The sequence below is a fragment of the Lycium ferocissimum genome, chromosome 7, assembly GCF_029784015.1.
Source record: "Lycium ferocissimum isolate CSIRO_LF1 chromosome 7, AGI_CSIRO_Lferr_CH_V1, whole genome shotgun sequence".
Classification (NCBI taxonomy): Eukaryota; Viridiplantae; Streptophyta; class Magnoliopsida; order Solanales; family Solanaceae; genus Lycium; species Lycium ferocissimum.
In genome coordinates, this window is record NC_081348.1 from 36,951,951 (window position 1) to 36,973,811 (window position 21,861).

The following is a 21,861-nucleotide window of genomic DNA, read 5'->3' on the forward strand; positions in this document are numbered from 1 at the left end:
AAGCGATATGTCCAACTTAACGGACTTATTCAATTACTAGATTTTTGTTTTATTTAAAAATTAAATTTAAAGTCAAATACTATATTTATCAACTTATACCGTATGTGGTAATTAAGTTATATCCTATAAATAAATTAACAAATCAATATTTTTCAAGAAAATCTTCGCCATATATACTTCAAAACCTAACAATAAATTGTTTAAAACGAATTAAGGGAATAGTAGTTAGTATCTCACGTTAAATGGGTTTACGTTAGCGTTTGAACCGCATGTTTAACAATTGACTTAAAAGAGAACTTATCAAAACACATAAAGATATTTTTGGAATGACTTTATATAATATATATTAATAAAAGAAAAATGCATATATATTTGATAATTGTTTTATTTAACTTGATAATTAAACAAATTATCAGAAAGAACAAATTGGAAAATAAAAAGTGATTTTCAGTTGGACGCTGCCTTATGATCCCATTATTTAGTCAAAATTAAAGGGGGAAGTGCACAAATAATCAATTTGGTAGGATTCCTTATCTAAAGATTAACTAAAATTTACAAAATATTTAGAGTTTTTTTTTTAAAATAAACTTGTATGTGTACAAACACTTGAAGTTGAGATCGCGAAGAAAATTTAAAGATTCATACACACGGTGAAAATTTGAAATGCTTTTGCAGAGCCTAACTTCCAACTCGAGTCTTAAAAGTTGAAGGAAAAATAATACTAGTAATAACAACAATAGAAGCTCTAGCACAAAGTTTGTCAACATTGGCTAGAATTTAAATAATATATAAAAATTAAATAGGGATCACACATGGGGCTATCTGGTTTAGTTTCTGCAAATTATACTTCCCATTTTGACGTGACAAACATGAAAAGAGTTTATTGATTCAATTTAGGACAAGTTTGTTACACATACGGCCAATCGATCAAAATAATTTAATGATTTACATTTGTCGACTATTATGTTGATGGGCGAAGATAGTCAGATACCATTTAAAAAAATTCGATAATTTAACTTGGAAAAGTTACATGAATATACTCTTTGGCTAACTGATTTATCAAATATGTACGGCATATGTATGTTTAGTATAAATTATATTGCGTTACGTGTTTTGTTAGTGGGCCAAAATGTCATTATCTGTCCTGGGAAAAGTCAAAACCAATTACAAGAAGCATAAATAGAATTGGTCGTTGAACTAGCGTTATTGAAATTGACAATTTTCACTTGACTATTGGATAAACCCATATCATACTCTACTACTACCTATCCTATGAATTTGATGTTCTCATCAACTCTCTGTCAACCAATTGTAGTAATTCTAAACGTGCGCAGCGCACATTATCATTAACCAGTCCTCGCCGGCCGGCAACGATCTCCAATACCTGAAGTTCAAGGTATGATAACTCAATTCCTTTTTTCAGGTTCTTTCTTTATCTGATGATCATGGTGAATTTTTTATAGAGAAATGGGGAACAAGAGAGTGATGATACCGGTGACTGAAGTTGACTTGACGGCCGTGAATTACATACCGGAGAATATTCAAGGTTTCTACTTTATCTCCATCTGATATACTACACTCCGTCTCAATTTACGTGTCATTGTTTGACTGGGATAAGAAAGTAAAGAAGATATATCTCATGTATCAAAATGCCCTTTAATTTTGTGATCTTGAATATGCTATGTGGGATGTCGGAAGTAAAGAGTTGCCGGATTAGGAAAGAGACTTTTTTTTTTTTGAGCTGAAGTGACTAAAACATTCCTAAACTTGGCACGAATGAACTATTGTCACATTTAAAACCATCTCTGATCTTGACTAAATGAATTTTAATTCACCCCTGCATATACAAGCCAGGGCAAGTGGAATGCACTCGCCGTCTGGCATTTTCTTCCTATGTATCCTCCACATAGATAAATTATTTTTGAAAAAAATGTAAAACTGATTCTTTTTTATTAAAAAATGGTAAAACAGATTTTTTTTAATTAAAAATCTGGAACAATGGAATATTTATTTTAAATCTAGAAAATTTGATTTAAAAAAAAAAAACTGAAAAACTAGAGTTTTAATTAAAATACCTGCAAAAAATGGATTTTTATTTTAAAAAAATGATAACTTGATATTTTTTTTAAAAGTGTCCTAAAAAATCCAGATTTTCATGATTCTTTTAAGATACTTCTTTTAAAAAAAAAACTGGAAAACAGTGGATTAAAACTGGGGTTTTATACAAATATGGAAAAACTGATTTTTTTTAAAAATGTGGAAAACCCATTTTTTTTTTTTTTTTAAAAAATCCCGGAAAATTAGATTATTTTTTAAATCTAGAAAAAAATTATCAGTTTTCCGCTTTATTCTTAAAAGAATCAGTATTCCAGATTTTTAAAGTCCAGGTTTTTAATCAAAAAATCAATTTTTCAGATTCTTTTTTAGGAAAATGGGTTTATTTAGTTTTCCAAATTTTAAAAAACTCCAGGTTCTTAAATTTTTTTAAAAAAAATCAATTTTCCAGATTTTTTCTTAACGGGTTTCGCACATTTTTTTTTAAATTCAGTTTTCAAGATTTAAAAAGTTCCACATTTTTTAATAAAAAAAATTCAGTCCAGATTTATTTTAAAAAAATGGGTTTTCCACATTTTAAAAAAAAAATAGGTTCTTCTGTTTTTTAAAAAATATACTTTTATAATGAATTTTCCACATCAGTTTTTTGTTTAAAAGGCTGATATGGAGCCTCCCACGCGCCTGAAAGGTTTGTGCACAGTCGCTGTGCCATGTGGCAACGCGGGGGTGAATTAAAATTCAGTTAGCCAAGATGAGGGGTGTTTTTAAGTGTGACAATAGTTCAGGGGCCGAAGTTGCAATTCGTGCCAAGTTTAGGGGTGTTTTAGTCACTTTAGCCTTTTTTTTTTTTTTTGAAATTGACTAAAAGAGGAAGTAAAACAAACAAATTGAAATGAAGGGAGTATTTGAATGCATTTTGTATTGTTTTGATTTAACTGTGATTTTTTTTGTTTTTGTGCAGCTCCACATTTGACTGGTTTCTGGTTCAAGTTCTTTCTGAAGCTGGCTGAAGCACCGGGTATTGGATCTTTGATTGTAAATCACCTCAAGAATGAAAATAAAATTGACGAGGTTTGATTCTTAATTTTGTATTTGTTTGCAATTTACTTCACTTGTGAGTATGCATGAAATGGTTAATTAAAGACTGAAGTAAATATATTCATGGTTGACAGAAGTTGAAGTACACCGTCATACCGGAGGGTCCTATGTTTAAACCTGAATTTCCTCCTCAAGGTTCATTCTTGCACTAAGATATCAACTCTCTCTCTCTCTCACACACACATTTGGATATTTCCGTTAGAAATGAAATAGAAAGGTGCTTCTTTTGTGTTTTGTCCTCCCTCGACATTGGTGGAATTAGCTCCATTTTTTACTTGAATGAACTGCTTTACAAGTTGCAAGTAAAAGGACCAAACGGAAGAGACAGGTTTAAACGCCCAATGTAGTTATTTTTCTTTCTTTTTTTGTTGTTGTACAATGTTCTCTTTATTGGGACACGCAAGAGGGTGGCCAAAGATCTGGAATTATAATCTTGACAACCAAGTTCTGAACTCCAACAAAGGCGAAACTAGGTAAATTTTCCAGAGTTACCTAGTACTTGTGCTAGTAGAATGTAACAAGTATATGGTCGATTAGTAGATGCATGCAAGTTGACCAGGTCAATTTCTTTATTCTTATTCATGGCATCTGCGGCTACTCCACTTGTAAGGCGGTGCTGTAGTAAGAAAATAGTAAGATCTTCCATATTCATATTGATGATGATAAAACTTGTTAAAATTGATGGCATCAACGCGGATGCAGAAGATGTATATATGTGTGTGTGACCTTGCCATGATACAAAGTGCTGTATACTTGGCACTAATTCAATTTGAATTTCCTGACTGTAGAGCCAGAAACTGCTGTTGTCAGCCTGGAAGAAGATGCGAAGCCTGAAGACCGGGTTGAGCTAGCCTTAAAGTGTCTTCCAGAATATGATCCAGCTAGCAATTGGAGTGGTGATTCAACTGCATCATTCCGCTATTGGAAGATTCGTGATTATGCATATGCATACAAATCTAAGTTTACAACTCCATCTATGGCAAGGCACTTCTAAGGTTACTTTTGTTTCTGTCTTCTAGTCTCTAGGATGAGAAGTAATTCCTTGTGTTACAGGTTGCAGAGCGCTTCATCTCAGCCATTGAGGAGTTCAACAATAAGAATCCCGTAGCACCACTATTAATTTCTTTTGACCCTGACGAAGTAAGAAAGCAAGCTGCTGCTTCTACACAAAGATTTGAACAAGGTATTCTGATATTTACATGTTTCCCCTGCTGTATACATCGTTGAACCCTAAGTAAATAATACTCCAAAAATTATCGTACTTGGAAACTGTGCTCAGTCAGAATAATATTTTTCTGACTCTGGGGAACATGCAGGGAATCCACTGTCAATCTTGGATGGGATTTTCATGGCAATCAAAGACGACATAGATTGCTATCCTCACCCTTCAAAGGGTATGCATTTTAGTTTGCATCTTCCTACCGAGCCCTATTGCCAGATTTAGTTATATACTTGGTGCGAACAGGAGCAACTACATGGATGCATGAGGTTCGTGAGGTAAAGAAGGATGCTGTTTCTGTATCGAGATTACGAAGTTGTGGTGCAATTTTGGTTGGAAAGGCAAACATGCATGAGTTGGGCTTGGGCACTACCGGAAATAACGCAAACTATGGGTATGTGTTACATAATTTTTTGTAGAACGGCTTTGTGTACATGGAATGTTAAATTGCATTTGACCTTTCTAAGGCAGTCCTCAAAAATTTCTTTTCTGTTTTAAATGTAACACTAGCATTCACAGGCTTCTTTCACAGCGATCTTTAACAATTGCTTCCTAAAATGGGTATATCCTGAGGTGGAAAAATCTAGAGTTGTTTATTTGTTGTTGTGAATGTACCTTTTCTTCTCTACCCTTTAACTTTTGTGTTAAAAATCTCTGTGACAGGACTACACGAAACCCACATGATCCAGATAGGTACACAGGAGGGTCTTCCTCAGGCCCTGCAGCTATTGTGGCTTCGGGATTGTGTTCTGCTGCTTTGGGGACGGATGGAGGAGGTTGTACACCTACACCATGTCACACTGAAGATCCACTATTCAATCTTCATAATACAGTATTTTATTGATCCTTGGTTTATAATGTGTAAGGACAGGTTCAATTCGTATTCCTTCTTCCCTTTGTGGTGTTGTGGGATTGAAGTCAACATATTGTCGAACTAGCATGAATGGGTGAGCTCGTCCTGCAGTTTTCATGTCCCTTATGATACGCTTTTCTCCCTAATAGATCTTCAACTGTATCGCCATTATTCTTGTTCCTCTTTCATCAGCCATCAATTTTTCTTGCATTTATTCTGTATCTTCATTTAAAGCTTGTGGTTCATATATGCATGTGTATACATTAATCTGGAACATACTTCAACCTTTTATGTATAGTGATGATAGACCATCTCAAATTGGAATCTTTCCAGATCTCTGTCTGAGTCAACGTTCACACTTTTTCACAATAACACCATTCCAGTACCCCGAAAGATGGTATTATGATCATAAGTCATGCTATTTTCCATCTCACCACATTAATATCACTTCAAATCTTTATAACTCCAGTGAGGATGCTTTCTGAGAAGCTTTATTTTGATGTAGCATCTCATAGTTGCTCACGTATGCGAAGGATTGGATATAAAACTTTAGTTATCATTATAAAGAAATGAAGACACTCTAGTTATTGAGAATGAAATATGAAACTTTAGTTATCAGGGTAAAGAATCGAATATGAAACTTATTTAGTTATCAGGTTACATTTTATTAGTCCAAATTATACATAGATAATATGGATGTATATACCTTTATCAATAATATGAAATCATATCAAGAACGGAGCTTAAAATTACTGTTGGTTGATTGTAAGAATTCCAAACTCAGTGAAGTTCCGTAAGTTGTGACTGATTTTGATGCTTAAGGGCTTATCAGAAAAATCCCTCCAAACTTATCAGAAAAGGAATCAACGGCTAAATGATCTTCAATGATGCGATGATCCATATTGATTTTCTTAACTTGGGGAGATTAGTGATTCTGGTAAACTGATTAGTGATTTCCACTTATGCATTGCCCTTAGTCAATTCAATATCATCAAACCTGTTATCTCTTGTACCTTCTCATTATTAAGTCAGTTTTGGGTGCATAGACGTTCAATCTTCATGGTGTTCCGCATGGTTCTCTTAGTCAATCTAATATCATCAAACCTGTTATCTCTTGTACCTTCTCATTATTAAGTCAGTTTCGGGTGCATCGACGTTCAATCTTCATGGTGTTCCGCATGGTTCTTTTCATGTAAAGGGAGAAAGTTGTCTTTCAGGATGGGGCCGATTCACTATAGCCTCTCTTTTATTTATCCAGGTCATTATGTGATGATGGAACAGTGGCAGTTATTGGACCAATCGCCACAACAGTTGAGGACACCATACTTGTGTAAGTTTTAATGGGTTTGAATATCGAGAATATGCTTAATCTTAAACATTTGTTATCCGATTATCGTTTGGAGTAACGAAATAAACTAAACGAGTGAAATTAGCTGGCCTAATTTGCCTCTCATCAATTATCCGGTTGAAATTAGCTGGCCTAATTTGCCTTTCATAAATCTGCTTGCTGATGGTAAAGGACAAACTAAGAGAATCTTATTATTGAGGAAAGGAAATGAGAACAATAGAGCTATGCATAAAGATGTAGAATGATTATTCAACCATCTTGTCAGACCACATAAAAGAACTATAAGTGCGTTCTGGAAAATTATAACTGCTTACCTCATTTAGGTCTATCAATCTTAAGCTAACAGTTAATCTTGTCCAAGGACCAGTAATCCCATCAAGTGCCTGACTGTCAATTGCTAATCATGCCAAGGAAGAACCACTAAGGCATGGACATTGTGTTGTATGCCTAATCCTAATAGCTGCTAAACCATTGCTTAAGTATTTCTTGATTATTAACATGAGATTGACAAGACAATCAGACAACCAGATTGCACAGCCAGCAGGCTCAATGAGTTTGACCTGGTACGAGCTGCTGGTATATAGTGACTCTGTTTTTTGCTCCCAATTTAGGTGTACGTCAGTTGAAAGTTTCTTATGTCAGTTGAAAGTTTCTTAGGTAACCATTTGTCGTAATAGTATTTTCATGCCTATTAAAATGGCTTTGAATGTAACACATGGATTTGGATAAGTCCGACATCTGCCTACTATATGATTCCAAGGGGAGCCACATTAATCTCCATGATCATATTTTGGGCATTAGCAACAATCTCCATAATCATAATGTTGTGTTTTTGTCAAGTATGCCACGGAACTATGCCAAGATTAGTCTTCCTGGACTTGTTAATGTATTTACATGTTTCACTCAACAAGTTATTGCTTTGATAGCTTTATTGGTCTCACCTTTGTTTTAAATAAATTTAGGATCGAAGTTACAATTGCAGTGTGATTTGTTTATATCCACTACTTTATCAGGTATGCAGCAATTCTGGGGTCCTCTCCTGCTGATAGAATCCCTTTGAGACCGGTAAGCACCAAAGAATGTTTTCATCTGCTCTATTCTTAAACTCTGTATTTCTCTTGACTGTTCTGGTTTCTTCCTTTTTCTTCATTGTATTACTTTATAAAAGTACCTTCTAGTAAACCGGATAACCTGAAACATCCTGTACATGTTTAGAACATCTAAAAGCTGTGTTCTTAGTTTAATCTCACCAGCAGACTCTATATTCATTAAGATATCACATTCAGGTTCTTGATTTTGGACATCATTGTGGATAATAAGTTCTGTTTCTGTAATTTAATCATCTCCCTCTATTTCTATCAGTCCCTCCCTTGTGTACCTAATTTCTCTTCAGAAGAGAGCTGGCAATCTGTGGGATCGCTGCGCCTTGGAAAATATACAGAGGTGACTACACTTCTTTTCACAAAAATAGTTTTTCATTAAAAAAAGGGTAGCCGGTGCACAAAGCATCCGGCCTTAGCAGGGCCGGGGAAGGGCCGCGCCCCAAGGGGTGTGATGTAGACAGTCTACCCTAATACAACCATTAGTGGCTGCTTTCACACTGAAGTAGTTTTTCGTATTTGGTTATTTCCTTGATTATCTCATAGCAACATACTTTTACAGTGGTTTAATGATGTCTTCTCAACTGATATATCTGACAAGTGCGAGAATGTTCTCAGTCGGCTATCAGAAAAACATGGATGCAAAGTAAGTCTATTTCTATTATAACATTCTTCATTGCTTTATCTTGGATTTTGGCAGGTGTATCTGCTAGCTTTGCTCAGGAACCATTAGCATCAATATTGTGAGAATCTATCATTCTACATATTTGTTAGCATGTCTAATATTTTTCTTTATCTCATGGTTGAAGACGGTAGAGATTGTAATACCAGAGTTGCATGAGATGCGCATAGCTCATATTGTTTCTATTGGGTCTGAAGCATTATGCGCACTGAATCCATACTGTTATGAAGGGTACACACTTTTTCTTTGAATATTCTATTATCAAATGTCTTCTTCCTAGATCTCAATGTCTTATTGGGAGCAACTTCAAATTATTTCCTGATATCATCTTGGTTATCTGTTTTCTTGTTTTTTGTCTCCAGGAAAGGAGAGAGATTGACATATGATACTCGCACAACTCTGGCACTTTTTCGTTCATTTACAGCAGCAGACTATGTTGCTGCTCAGCGGCTTAGGTGAGACCTATTGTTTCTTAAGCTACCTAAAGTAAAGCAATCTAATCTTAGTCATGAATTTGTTCAGAATCCAACTGAGAACTGTTTTATTGGTTTAGAAATACGGTGGCATCTGAAATTACTGAAAATGCCAGATAACTGTAGCTTCCTTAGGTTGGGTTTTACACTTTATTAGTTGCCAAAACTTTTAAGTTGATAAATTTGGAAACCTATCAACAATGTTGTTGAAAAAGTCAGTTACGTTCCAAACCAAGTATATGACTTGATAAGATATGGTGGGGTGTTTAATATCCTGAAAGTAATGCTTCATACAGAGAGCACAATGGGATGATGGAAAAGAGAAAATGTTAACTGCTTAGGAGTTAGGACAATTGTCTTCTAACTTCTATGCTCTTCACTAGTTATGTACATTGTTTTATGCTTGGTTTGCACAATATGCTGCAACGCTAAAACTTTTAATTAATGCCATATGCGTTTCTTACAGATACTAGCAGAAATGCAATCTTTCAGAAGTACAAGAAACATAATTGACATAACTCTTGTCTGGGTTGTTGCAGGCGGAGGTTAATGTATTTCCATATGGAGATTTTCAAGAAGGTGGATATTATTGTGACACCTACAACTGGGTATGTCAAGGAAGTCTCTGTTTCATATCCTTCATCAAGGCTTACTCTATTCCAGTAAATGAACATATTTTCTCATTTTTTTATCTGCACACATTTAATGACTCATCTTTTTCAGACTATTTCCCTGTTCCTATATTTTCTGCTCTTTTTTGTTTCCCCCCTTCTTTTGGTTGGTGGGACTTCTGTGCCTGAGATAATGCGACTGACTTGTTCATGTGGATACCCAAAACATCAAATGGCGAGTCAGGATGTGTAGACGGGAGATTAATCTGTGGATACATGTTAAAAGTTAGACATATGACATCCTGAGCTTGTGTGCATAGGCAGTTCATTGTTTTGTTTCAATGAATGCAGCAATATTCCTAAAACCATATCTGATACTTCCTTCTTTATCAGCATGACTGCACCCAGAATTCCACTAAGTGCTCTTCAAGTTGGGGAGACTAATTTGCAAGTTTCAGGTTTTTCCTACACTCACCTCTTACCAGATATCGACAACTATGGAGTTGGCTGAAACTATACAGATGCTGTTTCTCTACTCTTTCTTGGACAGCTTACTGTTTTGCTCTATTTTTCAGGAAACCTTATGCGGTTTATTATAAATGCAAATCTTCTGGGACTTCCTGCAGTTACTGTCCCTGTAAGTTGTAGCACCTTTCTCCTCTATCCAGGGTTGGGAATGGTACTCTTTTGAACCATTTCTGAGGGAAGTAAAGGCAAGATATATCTCATGGTTCAGCATTTGGTTCATCAGTCTAAGGGAGGGGCTTGCATGAACTTAAATTGTCTATCAAAAGTATCCGAACGCTAATGTTTCAAGGGTTTTTAGATTTCATCCCAAAATCATTTTCACAAAAGAGTAGCAATTGGCATGAAAAGAATTTTTTTATGTTAAACGGTTCAAAATTGGCTTTATCCCTCCACTTATTCGAAACAGGAAAAAAGGCTTTATCCCCTCCAACAACAACAACAACAACAACATACCCAGAGTAATCCCATAAGTGGGGTGTGGGGAGGGTGGTGTGTACGCAGACCTCACCCTTACCCTGTGAAGGTAGAGAGGTTGTTTCCAATAGACCCACGGCTCAAGTAAAGCATTTAATAGCAGGTTTGAAAAGGAAATACAGTAGTGAAGAAATGTTGAAAATAATGGAGAAAAGAACAGTAACAACAACATAATAATACGATTGCTGAAGCATATTTGTTCGTCAGTTCAGAATGAGGTGATCTTCACCTAGTACAAAAATGATTGGTTATCACTATCTCATATCAGTGAGTAACATGTTCAGGTTGGTTACGACAAGCAAGGGCTTCCTATAGGTATGCAACTCATTGGCCGACCCTGGTGTGAAGCTTCCATTTTGCGCTTAGCTGCTGCAATTGAGGTAATTGACCGTTCAACCAAGATGAACGAGAGCAACTATGATTCATTCAACGCGTGAAACAGATAATGATCCCTACGTAAAAATGACTTCCAATACCAACACATAACATTGCTCTTTTTCAGGAAACTTGTGCTGAGCCCAAGAAGAAGCCACTGCAATATTATGACATTTTGAAAGGGAACTAGAAATCAAGCTTACGTCCGTGGGAGCCCCGGGTAAATGGTAATTTTGAGTCATGAAGCTTCAGAAGATGTGGATTCATTTATCAAGATCTTGGTGATTCACAGAAACCATCTTGATTTTTTTTTTTTCTTCTCAAATGATCTTGAAATTGGATGTACTGAGTTTGAGGTACCACTTTATGAAATAATGCAGATAGTACCTTTTTTAATCGGTAAAATTAGTAACTGGAACTTTTATGTATTCAATAATTGATTAATTATAAATGCTGTCGAACGCAAAAGGCTAACGAAAAAAGGTAATGCGTGCAAAATAAGATCTCAAACCATTGGATCATAGATGCTTTACCTTCTGCCGCAAGCACCATGAGAATTGAGATGGAGCTTTGACTTAGCAAAGATGCAAGTAGAAGCAAAAATCATGTAAAACATGGGCTGCAGAATTGATCATATACTTGCTATTATGGCTTTTACTTTATCAAAGCAACTATGGCAAAGAGTTCCACCAATTGGGACAATATAATCCATACGCTAGTGCTTTATACAAGTAATCCCTGACTCCCATATTGCCTTAACATATTTCCAGATTGATCCAGCGTTTTTGTGTGGGTTAAAAGAGGTGGGATTGGAGGGTAAACAAAGTGGATGGTTAAGTATCAACTCTATTGTTGTATCTGGAAATAAGAGGCAGAGAAGTAAATATTCAAGAGTTTTCTCATTTATTGGTAAAATAATTGCACATTCTTTGTGGATGACCTGCTTAATTTCTATGGTGAGTTTGTCAGCAACAAAACAAGAACAGAGCTCTGCTTGCAACCCAGATACAGACACAATGGTTTTTGGCAAATAGTAACTCATCGTAACACTTGAAACCAGATTATGCAGATTCATCAGAGAATTTTGTTCTGAATCTTTAATGAGAAATAGCAAGGTATATCTGGAATGAGAGGAAACACAATTAAGTACTTGGAAGCAAATAAGTCCATGTTTTAAGTAACTTTTTATTGAGGTATAATACAAATAAATAAGTACAAATGTGCTCTCATGGTGACGGCTTACGCTTTTAGATGAGATGGTCACATAACGTCAAATTACCAGAGCAGTCATAAGTCTTGGATTTAAGTTCACCGTCACCCTTTAAAAAAATCCACATGCTTGCCCTCGAAAAGAAGAACGTCTTGAGATGTATAATTAAATAATTAAAAGGTGACGGTTTCCAAATGATCTACACACTCATTCGAAATAAACCATTTGCCAAGAGAGAGAGAAGAAATTTCTTTGCTTTTTTCCTAAAGATATTGAAAGCAATAAGCACATTTCTTCCCTTCCCCGCCTTTTCTCCCTATGTTTACCTATTCGCTCCGATGGTATAATTATCTTCGTTTAGTCCACACTAGTGAACTTGTCCGCGCTTCATGCGATTACGAATACCCGCATTGAATTTACGATTATTTTTTTTCTAATACTGTAACATTAAAAAATTATCTTTTTGTCTAATACTATAACATTAAAAAAATTATTTTTTCAAACAAAAAAAAGACAATGACACCAAAACTTCATAAAAAAAAAATTTAAAAATTTCTAGGAGAATCATGAAATCATCTACTTTGAAGTGAAAGCGAAAACATGAACATAAATACTTACAGAACATAAGACGTTACCATAATATGTACTTGGAACCAAAGTTGCACAACCTTAAATAAGATTAAGTTGATGAAAATTTAAAATATGTAAATGAAAAGTTGACTTGCTGTAATTAAATTATTTTTAAGAGTATTTTCCCTTTTTTTCTTGAGCGGTAGCAACATTTAGTCCATCTTTTTTTCAACTATAGGGATACTCTTAGTCGAAATATCCCAATTTTCAACAATAAATATAATTTAGTAATCGCGTCTTTATGATGCACCTTGACTATCAGCATATTCCATGTCGCGTGCATCAAAGACCTCATATAAAAAATTAAAGGGTCAACTTTGAGCCCTGTGAAAAGAAAAAAATCAACAAAACTTCAATAACAGTATGTAAACCAGAAAATGAGAGATATAGTTAGCAGAATTATAATATACAAAATACACATCTAGAATCATTTCATTGGAATGGAAACCACAAAAATTTACTTGCAATACATTCCTTCAATTTGGCATACAAAAAGAATCATCTGCATTGAGTCCTTGACACATGAGATCACATAATCTTTATTTCGTTCTCCTTTAATTGCTAAAAGGTAAAGAATGCATTAAGCACAAATCACCAAATCTTTGTCTTTCCTCCCGAAATAAATAAATAAATGTCAAAACAATGCATCCAACTAAATGACAAGTTTGTATAACAAAAGTACCTTACATATAAGAACTTTTCATAACGACAACATAAGATAATTAAGAAACACATACAAAGAAAAATATCAAAAGCAGATAATTAAGAATCACATACAAACTTGAATAAGGAAAGAAAAAAATAGGAAAGAAAGGTAATTAAGGGAAATTCTTACCATGCGTGAATAAGGTGATAAGATGATGTGGGAATAACATATTAAGAACCCGTAGATTTGGTGCACTTTTGGGACATAAGATAGCTCACTCTCTTTAAATAACAAAAAAGAAAAACTTAACAGTTGGTCTTAGACGTGAGTTTTTCTATTTAATGCCTAGAATACAAAGAGGTCACAAATTCCATGAACTAATTCGCTCAGGATGAAAAAACGTAGATAACGTAAATGAAAAACTAAGCTAATTAGCATAGCACATTTAACATAATTAAGAGAGTTTAATGAGTGACTTTGAGTTGTTTTTTTTAACATGCACATAAATAAGAAAAATTGAGAAAACCCCAAAAAATTGAGAAAACCCCAACAGAATAGGAATGAAGTAGAGAGAGGTCTTGCTACACATCACCTTATCTATGCCTAGTTTTATATTATATATAGATTTGTATTGATTTGGTTAAACTAGTCCGTTTAGCGGGAATTTAATTGTAGTATTTTCTGACTTAATTTTTGTCTTATAATTCTATTTTTGACATACTGAATTTTCTCCTTCCTGCAAATAGCTTCTGAATTTAATTTCACATTTTAGAATAATTTTTATACTATCTAAAAGACATCTGTAAAAATCCTACCATGATTAGTGGAGCAGATAACTTAAGTAATCTACCACAACAAGTAAAATATTTTACTTAATGTAAAAAATATTTACCGTCTGACTATAATTTAAATTTACACTCGATAATACGTCATATTTGCAATGGTTCATCAGTGTCATTATTGTTTCATGTTTAGAAGAGATCAGAAATGGCATCCAAGCTAACTCCAAAGCTCTTCTCATGGCTGATTGTTCCAACATTACTACTCATTTTCCTCTACTCTTTATCCCTTCCTCTTTACACTCCACCCACTTCTCCAAAACCCACAATTCCCATATCACCCTCTTGTAATCTCTTCAAAGGCAAATGGGTCAGTGACCCGACCCGCAAACCCATTTACGATGAGTCCTGCCCGTTTCACAGGAACGCCTGGAATTGCCTTAGAAATCAAAGGGAAAACATGGGTCGGATCAATTCTTGGAAATGGATACCCGACAAGTGTGATTTGCATCGGGTCGACCCGGTTGGGTTCTTGGGTTTAATGAGGAACAAGAATATTGGGTTTGTTGGAGATTCTTTGAATGAGAATTTCTTGGTTTCGTTTTTGTGTATTCTTAGAGTAGCTGATTCTGGTGCAAAGAAATGGAAGAGAAAGGGTGCTTGGAGAGGAGCTTATTTTCCAAAGTTTAATGTTACTGTGGGTTATCATCGTGCTGTTTTGCTCGCGAAATATGAGTGAGCTAACATTGCTTTCTTCTTTTATCTTGTTTTGATATTGCACTATATTCCTTGGCATGTTGTTATAAATTGTGTCGTTACTTTAGGAATAAATGCAAAGATTAGGTTTTTGTTTCATTGTCTCGTCTAGTGACAATTTGTTACTAGAATATTAGTATTGAGTTTGCCATTAATGATAGTTGCTTATTAATGCTAAAAGTTGGAGAATTCAAGGTTGTAGTGTGAGTAGTGGATCTAAGTTGTGGTTCCCTATATTCATATATGATTATACAAAATAATGGCTGAGCAACTCCTGATTTGAAGCTCATATACCACCCACAGCTAATCTCAAAATCTATTTCTTCCTAGAATTATTTTGGAGGAAGGGCTGAAAGGACCTAGGAATGCTAGGGTTCACATATGATTATATTGGCTCATTTAGGAACTCATATGTTCACATTGAATTTAGAGCTTTTAAACCAAAACTCGTTGTTTGTATGATTTCTAACCTGTTGCCTGACTGAATGCTCAAGTGGATAATAGAGCTCGAATCATGACTAGCTTCAGTTTCTGATATCATGAAGGGACTTTGGTTATCAGAGGAGAGTAGATTAGCTTTTTTGACATGGCTGTTGCTCCTTTTTTTTTTTTGTAAGAGATCTGCTGACCATATACTTTCGTTAAAAAAAGAAAAAAGAGTTCTTCTGTCTGGTTCATTAAGCTAACAGATGTGAAAAAGGTGTCCTATGTACCATCTGCTTTTCAAAGTTTGTCCTCATTCTTGAATGTTGCCAAAGTTTGATATCAGTCTGAAGTATGGTGTGAGTTTCCTTTGAAGTCATAATCTTTGAGTTTCCTTTGAAGTCATAATCTTACTTTCTCATTACTGATTAAATAAGGTGGCAGCCAAAACAGCTAGACGACTCCAATAAAGATGGATTGAAAGGAAGATATCGAGTAGATGTTGATATTCCAGCAGATGATTGGGCTCATATTGGTGCCTTTTACGATGTTCTAGTCTTCAACACTGGTCATTGGTAATTTCATGCGTCTTCGTGCTGTTTTAGCATATTAGCTGATATGTCTATCACTTCTGCAGTCCAAACTGAATGACCACTTCTCTTTCTCTGTTGATTGTAATATATTGTCATTTTTGTTTGAAGTTTTCTCACATAATATGTAAGGAAATTGAGTAAAGCATCTGGATGACAGTCGGTTGTTGGGCCTATGGATGGAATCTTCAACCACCTTTGGATGCTAACCGCCTACCTGTACCGCTATTGAAACTTGAAAAGTCCTAAAACTTGATTAAAACACTTAAAGGTCTGAGCTCCTATCTATCTTCAATGACACCTCAAGTTAATCCTAGAAGACAAAATTATAAATTAATCTGTTGGAAAACAAAATTATAAATTAATCTGTTGCTGGAAACTAAAATTCTGCTATGTTAAGTACGACATGTTTTTTAAGTGGAAGGTGTTATCCCTCTTCTTTTAGATGTGAATATAGAACAGAAGAAATTGAAGTGTTAATGGAGGGTGAGCTAGGTAGATCGGCTGGTAATTTGTTGTGTAATTTTGCACTGTTAATGATTCCAATTGATTTTGTTCAAACTTTAAAGTAAGTATTCCTATAATCACAGGTTGGGCTACATGTGAGAATAAGCCTATTAAATGACTACCATATGAATTTTCTCCTCCTGTAGACACATATTTCGACACATCTAGTTCCGGAATAATGATGGTTATATTTTTTGGGGTTCTTTGCTTCTTCTTCTTCTTGTTGTTGGGGGAAGAGGGAAGGAGACCCGGGAAGAGGGGGAAGCATCATCTTCTGCTCTTGGTTTCTGTATTCCTGGCAACACCGAATCTAGTTATTAATATCATATCTCTAACTCCTTTGGTTTTAATGTTTATCAATATTTTCTAGGTGGGGCTTTGACAAATTCCCTAAAGAGACACCTCTTGTTTTCTATAAGGCAGGGCACGCGATTCAACCACCCCTAGAGATGTTTGATGGACTTAAGGTTGTTCTCGAGAATGTGATTGCCTACATAGAAAAAGAATTACCAGAGAAAACACTTAAATTTTGGCGCTTGCAATCACCAAGGCACTTTCAGGGTGGTGACTGGAATCAAAATGGTAGTTGCACAATCGATGAACCCCTTGATGAACTTCAGGTATGCAAATGTAACACCTTTTGGTAAATTTGAGATTTCCACTTTTGAAGGTTATCAACTTTGGTTAGATAATTGAAATGCTCCTTGCATATGAGAGTGTAAACGTTTTCCATTCACTAAAGTTTTCAATTTTCATAGCAGCACTATTTCTTTGGTCATAATTTTAAGAATCATGGCTAAGGGGGTTTGACCTCTAATCTTCTTTCTTGAATTAGCAGGTTTAAAAATAGCTCTAACTAGGTAATGGTGCATTTTGGAATAATCACATAAAAAGATCCTCCACACCCCCGCGCGCGCGCGCGCGCGGGGTGGGGGGGGGTACATCGCTTAGGCTACAATCTTGGCATTTAGCAAGGATTTGCCTCCTAATTTGATAGCTCATTAAGAAAGCTTATTTTGCCAGACAATTGATACAGAAGTATGAAACTTAACATGTTTGTAATCTAACATCCTTCAATAAGTGATTTTTCCTACGGATTAAAAAGTACTTTTTCCTTTCCACATTTACATTTTCTCAGACAATCAGGTTTCCTGTATAGTTTGTTTTACAAATTGGGACTTATTATGCACTAAAACATTACTAATAGTAAGTAATGACAAGTTTTCTGAAGAAAATCTTACTGGTACCTGAACAGCTTGACCTGTGGTTTGATCCCAGATATAATGGGGTTAACAAAGAAGCAAGGCGACTAAATCATCTCATTGAAGAGGTTTTAAAAGGAACAAATATCAGAAGCCTCGATCTGACTCACTTGAGTGAGTTCCGGGCGGATGGCCATCCTGCAATTTGGCTGGGGAAAAAGGATGCAGTAGCAGTCTGGGGTCAAGACTGTATGCACTGGTGCCTTCCTGGTGTTCCAGATACATGGGTCGATATCTTGGCGCAGCTAATCACTCCTTATATATTGGAGAGAGGGTGATCATTGTAGACGGTTGCAAAGGTTTCGTGAATTATTTGCAACTGAGCTCCTGATAGATCAAGATGTGGGCTTATATTTTGCCGACCATTACAAACTTGCTGATCTGAAGGAGGTGGTAGAACCAGTTCTCTATTTACCTTCTTTTATCATGAGGACGGATAGGGGCGCGGGGATGGAGATTTCACCTTTGTGACTGTGTAGTTTGGTTAGAGATGTTTTCTCGTGCTTACTCCTGGAGAGAAAGATGGAGGCTGATCATAAGCAAAGAGGCCTAGAGTTTATGCTCTGACATTTTTTTCTTTTTCCTTTTTCACCACATACCTCAGGAGGATTTGTTCCCCTCTTTGAAACTTTGTTGAACATATATCATCATTGCTATATATATTTGTCTTCTTTGTTTCCATTCAGTTGTACCCTCTTTCTTTTTTCAAACTTTATGTTCTGGGGTGGAGGATGTAAATGGACTCAGGAAAACAAAAACAAGTGATAAACTCGCAAATGCAATGAAAGAAGCTAAAGATGTGTTATATATAATCCTATATATAAAAAAAAATCTGTTCAAGTTACACGATTTCATGCTAATTGAAAACATCCTTAATCCTTTTTTTCCCAACCAAAAACTATTTTTTTTTTCTTCTGAAAATGATTTTAATTTCAGATGAATTCCTAATTAGTATTTGTAATTTTTCATAAATATTACTACATTTGATAGAATTCTCCTTTTCCTCTTTTGCGAATAAAATTGGTTTTCTATTTCAAGTTTGCTAAATTTGATAGAATTCTCCGTTTTATAAGTACTCAAACGTCAATAATACCTAGTACATGTTTCCTCAATAAAGTTTTAAAATGCTTAGTTATAGATACTTTTTTGGTGACTTAATGATGTAAAAAAGTATTTACTCTGTGCATTTTAGTTTTATATGGTAGTAGGCTTGTCATTTTAGTCTATTTAAGAAAATTTGACACTTTATTTGGAAGCTCTTTAAAGTTAATATATTCATTGTGTTCTTATAGGACTAAAGATGACATGTTCAAGGCCACTAAATGCTAGTGTACGTTTGATTTGTTATAGTATAAATTTACAAGTCTTCCTTCTATTTGTTCTTTTAAACATATTTTTTCAAAGGTGAAGTTACAAACGGTCCTTCCCCAAATTCTATGTGAACTCGTGATACTTCACGCACTAAATTAATTTTTATTTTCTTTATAAAGTTAAGAAATGAAATATTCCTGGAAAAATAAAAGAAAAGGCCAAAAAGAGAAGCAAGATGGCCTTGATGGGTTGGGAGGGCTAAATAGAAAACTGGAAGCAAGCAGGGGAACCCCAAGAGCCCTAATAATCGCATAAAAAACCCTTTTTAAAGTCCAATCCAATCCAATCCAAAAACATCTAACTCCATGGCTTTGAGAATTCATATTCTTTACCCAAATCATTTCCCTGCACAATCCACAAACTCCAAAACCAATTGGACCCCTTCCATGTATACCCTCAAGAATCAACCCAAGTTTCACAAAATCTCATGCACCAACAACGACGACATGAGTGATTTAGAACTGGCTTTAGATTTTGCAACAGAGGTTGGAAAGATGAACACCCAGATGTTACAGAAACAGGAAGCACTTAAGAAAAGTAAAGAGCTATTGTTTGTGGAGTTTTGCAACTACACGGGCTTGAAATCTGATGAAATGAAGAAGAAATGGAAGAAATTTAGTGATGAGGAAAAATGGGTTTTGATTAAAAGTTTTGTTTTAGAATGGAGTGCCCATTTTCATCCATTATCTGCTAGGTCTGTTAAAGAATTGGTTGATGAGTACTTGGTTGAAAACACTACTCACTCCTCTTCTTCTTCTTCTTCTTTTTTCCCTGGTCTCAAAAAATTGATGGGGTTTTCTCAGGATGATGATGAATAGAATGAGTTTCAGTTTTTTCTTATTGATTTTTAGCTATATTTTGATGTATTCTAAGAAAAATTTATACTTGGATAAATTAGCCATTATTCTTCTTTTATTTTGTTAATTTAGCTAATTTTTAATGTATGGAATTTATTTCCTTCCCTCCTGAATACTTGTGATGATGTTTAATACAATAAAATATCCAGTGTAATTCCACAATTGGGGGCCAGGAGGGTAGGGTGTATGCGGACCTTACCCTACCTCGTGAAGGTAGAAAGAGTTGTTTCCGATAGGACTTTAATTTCAAGAAAAGCATTTCAAAGCAGTTTGAAAGAAAAAAAAATGAATGAAGGAGACATGGCAAACAAGAAGGAAAGTGGGAGAAAAAGGAACAGTTTAAACAACACACTCAGTTATGATGATGTTTAATAAAGTGGGAGAAATTTTTTGACTTGACGGTTGAAATGGTAATATGAAGTACAGATGATGTAGTTTAGTACTTCACGAACAGCAATAATCTGGAAATTAGCACGAAACTGTAAGAGAAATGTTTTGTTCTGCGTTTATGATGGAAACTTCAAACAATTTGGAAAGATGCCAAAACATCTTATAGTATTTGTAAAACCATCTGGAACTTGAACTATACTCTTTAATATTGGGACATTAGAATGAAATATGATATGGAGCTTTGCAGAGCATAGCTGCTCCCCAGCTGGGATAAGAGAAGGGTTGCATAAATATAATATAACTGCTGTATGATGAATCTTGTAATTGGATACAAAGGTGAAAGGACTGTTATTCATGCTAATGAAAAAACTAAAGAATATTAGTGGTGTAATTATTCTGCACTTTTGAGCTAATTGCCTACTTATTTTAGCCAGATTGAGACCTTCACCATTAGTAACTCATGGTTTAATTGCCTTAATCACAGGATTATTGTGTTTTATATTTCTAATACGTTTCTAGTAAAACAAATAAAAGAACGGAAAATGGCCAAATATACCCTTCGTTATACTTTGGGTTTAAATATATATCTATCGTTATATTTTGGGTCTAAATATACCCCTCCTCCATTAAAATTGTCTAAGGTGGATACTAGATCGTATGTGGCACTAACAACCCACTGAGGTGGACACCACGTGGCATGCCACCTCACCGCCCAACTCATTTGCCCCTCTTCCCCTTCTTCACCCACCACTTCCATCTCCTCTCCCTTCACAACCATTGCCATAATTAGCACCACCTCACCACCCAATTCATTTACTAATTCTATGTACATATGACGAGAGTAAATGTATCCACATATTTGCATCTACTCATCCATTAATTAACTCAAACACGAAAACGAAAATCAAGATCTTTCTGCAAAATTATCCAGACAAAATGTATTACAAGCAGTTCTTCCTAGCGTGCTTCCAAAATTTTCAATATCGTTTTGTATAATGTAAATTACATTTACTCCAACAATCTTCAAATTCATCAAAGACAAACTTTATGCTCAACAGTAACTCTAATCATAAAAGGCTCACCTAATTTGGTATTGTTGTATCAATTAGATAAAGATCAATCAAGAAGGAACACTAAGAACCATAAAAGAGAGCGATAGAACTGCATTACAAAGGAACATCAAAATATGATCTAAAATTACAAACGAAACAATACCCATGAAACAAAATCAGATAAGCTAAAAAAACCCACCAAAAAAAAAAAAAAAGTAGAAAAAGGAGTTATTTGTACATAGAATTAGTAAGCGAGTTGGGTGGTGAGGTGGTGCTAATGATGGCAGTGATTGTAGAGGTAGAGGAGATGGTAGTGGTGGGTAGAAGGGGAAGAGAGAGGCAAATGAGTTGAGTGGTGAGATGGCATGCCACGTAGTGTCCACCTCTCAGTGAGTTGTCAATGCCACGTCAGATCTAGTGTCTACCTTGGACAATTTTAACGGAGGAGGTTTACATTTGGACCCAAAGTATAACAGCAGGGGTTTATTTAAACCCAAAGTATAATAAAGGGTATATTTAACCCTTTTCCAATAGTACAAGGGTATATTTGGCCCTTTTCCGATAAAAGAATG

At 35.1% G+C, this 21,861-nt stretch overlaps 3 protein-coding genes across 3 annotated transcripts; all 3 read left to right on the plus strand.

Moving 5' to 3' along the window:
• The first annotated feature begins 1,136 nt into the window (after positions 1 to 1,136).
• On the plus strand, positions 1,137 to 11,284 carry LOC132064756 (fatty acid amide hydrolase-like). The gene is made up of 21 exons (XM_059457857.1): positions 1,137 to 1,396; positions 1,464 to 1,546; positions 3,017 to 3,126; positions 3,228 to 3,288; positions 3,942 to 4,132; positions 4,207 to 4,336; positions 4,470 to 4,547; positions 4,619 to 4,766; positions 5,036 to 5,148; positions 5,244 to 5,319; positions 6,484 to 6,555; positions 7,587 to 7,638; positions 7,936 to 8,016; positions 8,236 to 8,319; positions 8,483 to 8,586; positions 8,718 to 8,810; positions 9,368 to 9,436; positions 9,833 to 9,897; positions 10,015 to 10,076; positions 10,726 to 10,821; positions 10,944 to 11,284. Exons 2-21 carry the CDS (start codon positions 1,468 to 1,470, stop codon positions 11,004 to 11,006), a joined length of 1,827 nt encoding a protein of 608 aa, XP_059313840.1. The 5' UTR covers positions 1,137 to 1,396; positions 1,464 to 1,467; the 3' UTR covers positions 11,007 to 11,284.
• A 2,944-nt stretch (positions 11,285 to 14,228) lies between these two features.
• LOC132064757 (protein trichome birefringence-like 12) lies at positions 14,229 to 17,897 on the plus strand. The gene is made up of 4 exons (XM_059457858.1): positions 14,229 to 14,816; positions 15,698 to 15,835; positions 16,728 to 16,977; positions 17,613 to 17,897. The coding sequence occupies exons 1-4, from the start codon at positions 14,290 to 14,292 to the stop codon at positions 17,895 to 17,897; spliced, it is 1,200 nt and encodes a 399-aa protein (XP_059313841.1). The 5' UTR covers positions 14,229 to 14,289.
• Positions 17,898 to 19,292: 1,395 nt separating this feature from the next.
• On the plus strand, positions 19,293 to 19,903 carry LOC132062795 (uncharacterized). Its single transcript, XM_059455288.1, has one exon. The coding sequence runs from the start codon at positions 19,296 to 19,298 to the stop codon at positions 19,806 to 19,808; it is 513 nt and encodes a 170-aa protein (XP_059311271.1). The 5' UTR covers positions 19,293 to 19,295; the 3' UTR covers positions 19,809 to 19,903.
• Positions 19,904 to 21,861: the final 1,958 nt, after the last annotated feature.

Coding starts and splice junctions, on each gene's coding strand:
- LOC132064757 (XM_059457858.1), top strand. CDS start 14,290: ATGGCATCCAAGCTAACTCCAAAGCTCTTCTCATGGCTGATTGTTCCA. Junction 14,817..15,697: donor GTTTTGCTCGCGAAATATGA/GTGAGCTAACAT, acceptor TGATTAAATAAG/GTGGCAGCCAAAACAGCTAG. Junction 15,836..16,727: donor GTCTTCAACACTGGTCATTG/GTAATTTCATGC, acceptor AATATTTTCTAG/GTGGGGCTTTGACAAATTCC.
- LOC132062795 (XM_059455288.1), top strand. CDS start 19,296: ATGGCTTTGAGAATTCATATTCTTTACCCAAATCATTTCCCTGCACAA.
- LOC132064756 (XM_059457857.1), top strand. CDS start 1,468: ATGGGGAACAAGAGAGTGATGATACCGGTGACTGAAGTTGACTTGACG. Junction 5,149..5,243: donor TTTGGGGACGGATGGAGGAG/GTTGTACACCTA, acceptor GTGTAAGGACAG/GTTCAATTCGTATTCCTTCT. Junction 10,077..10,725: donor TTCCTGCAGTTACTGTCCCT/GTAAGTTGTAGC, acceptor TAACATGTTCAG/GTTGGTTACGACAAGCAAGG.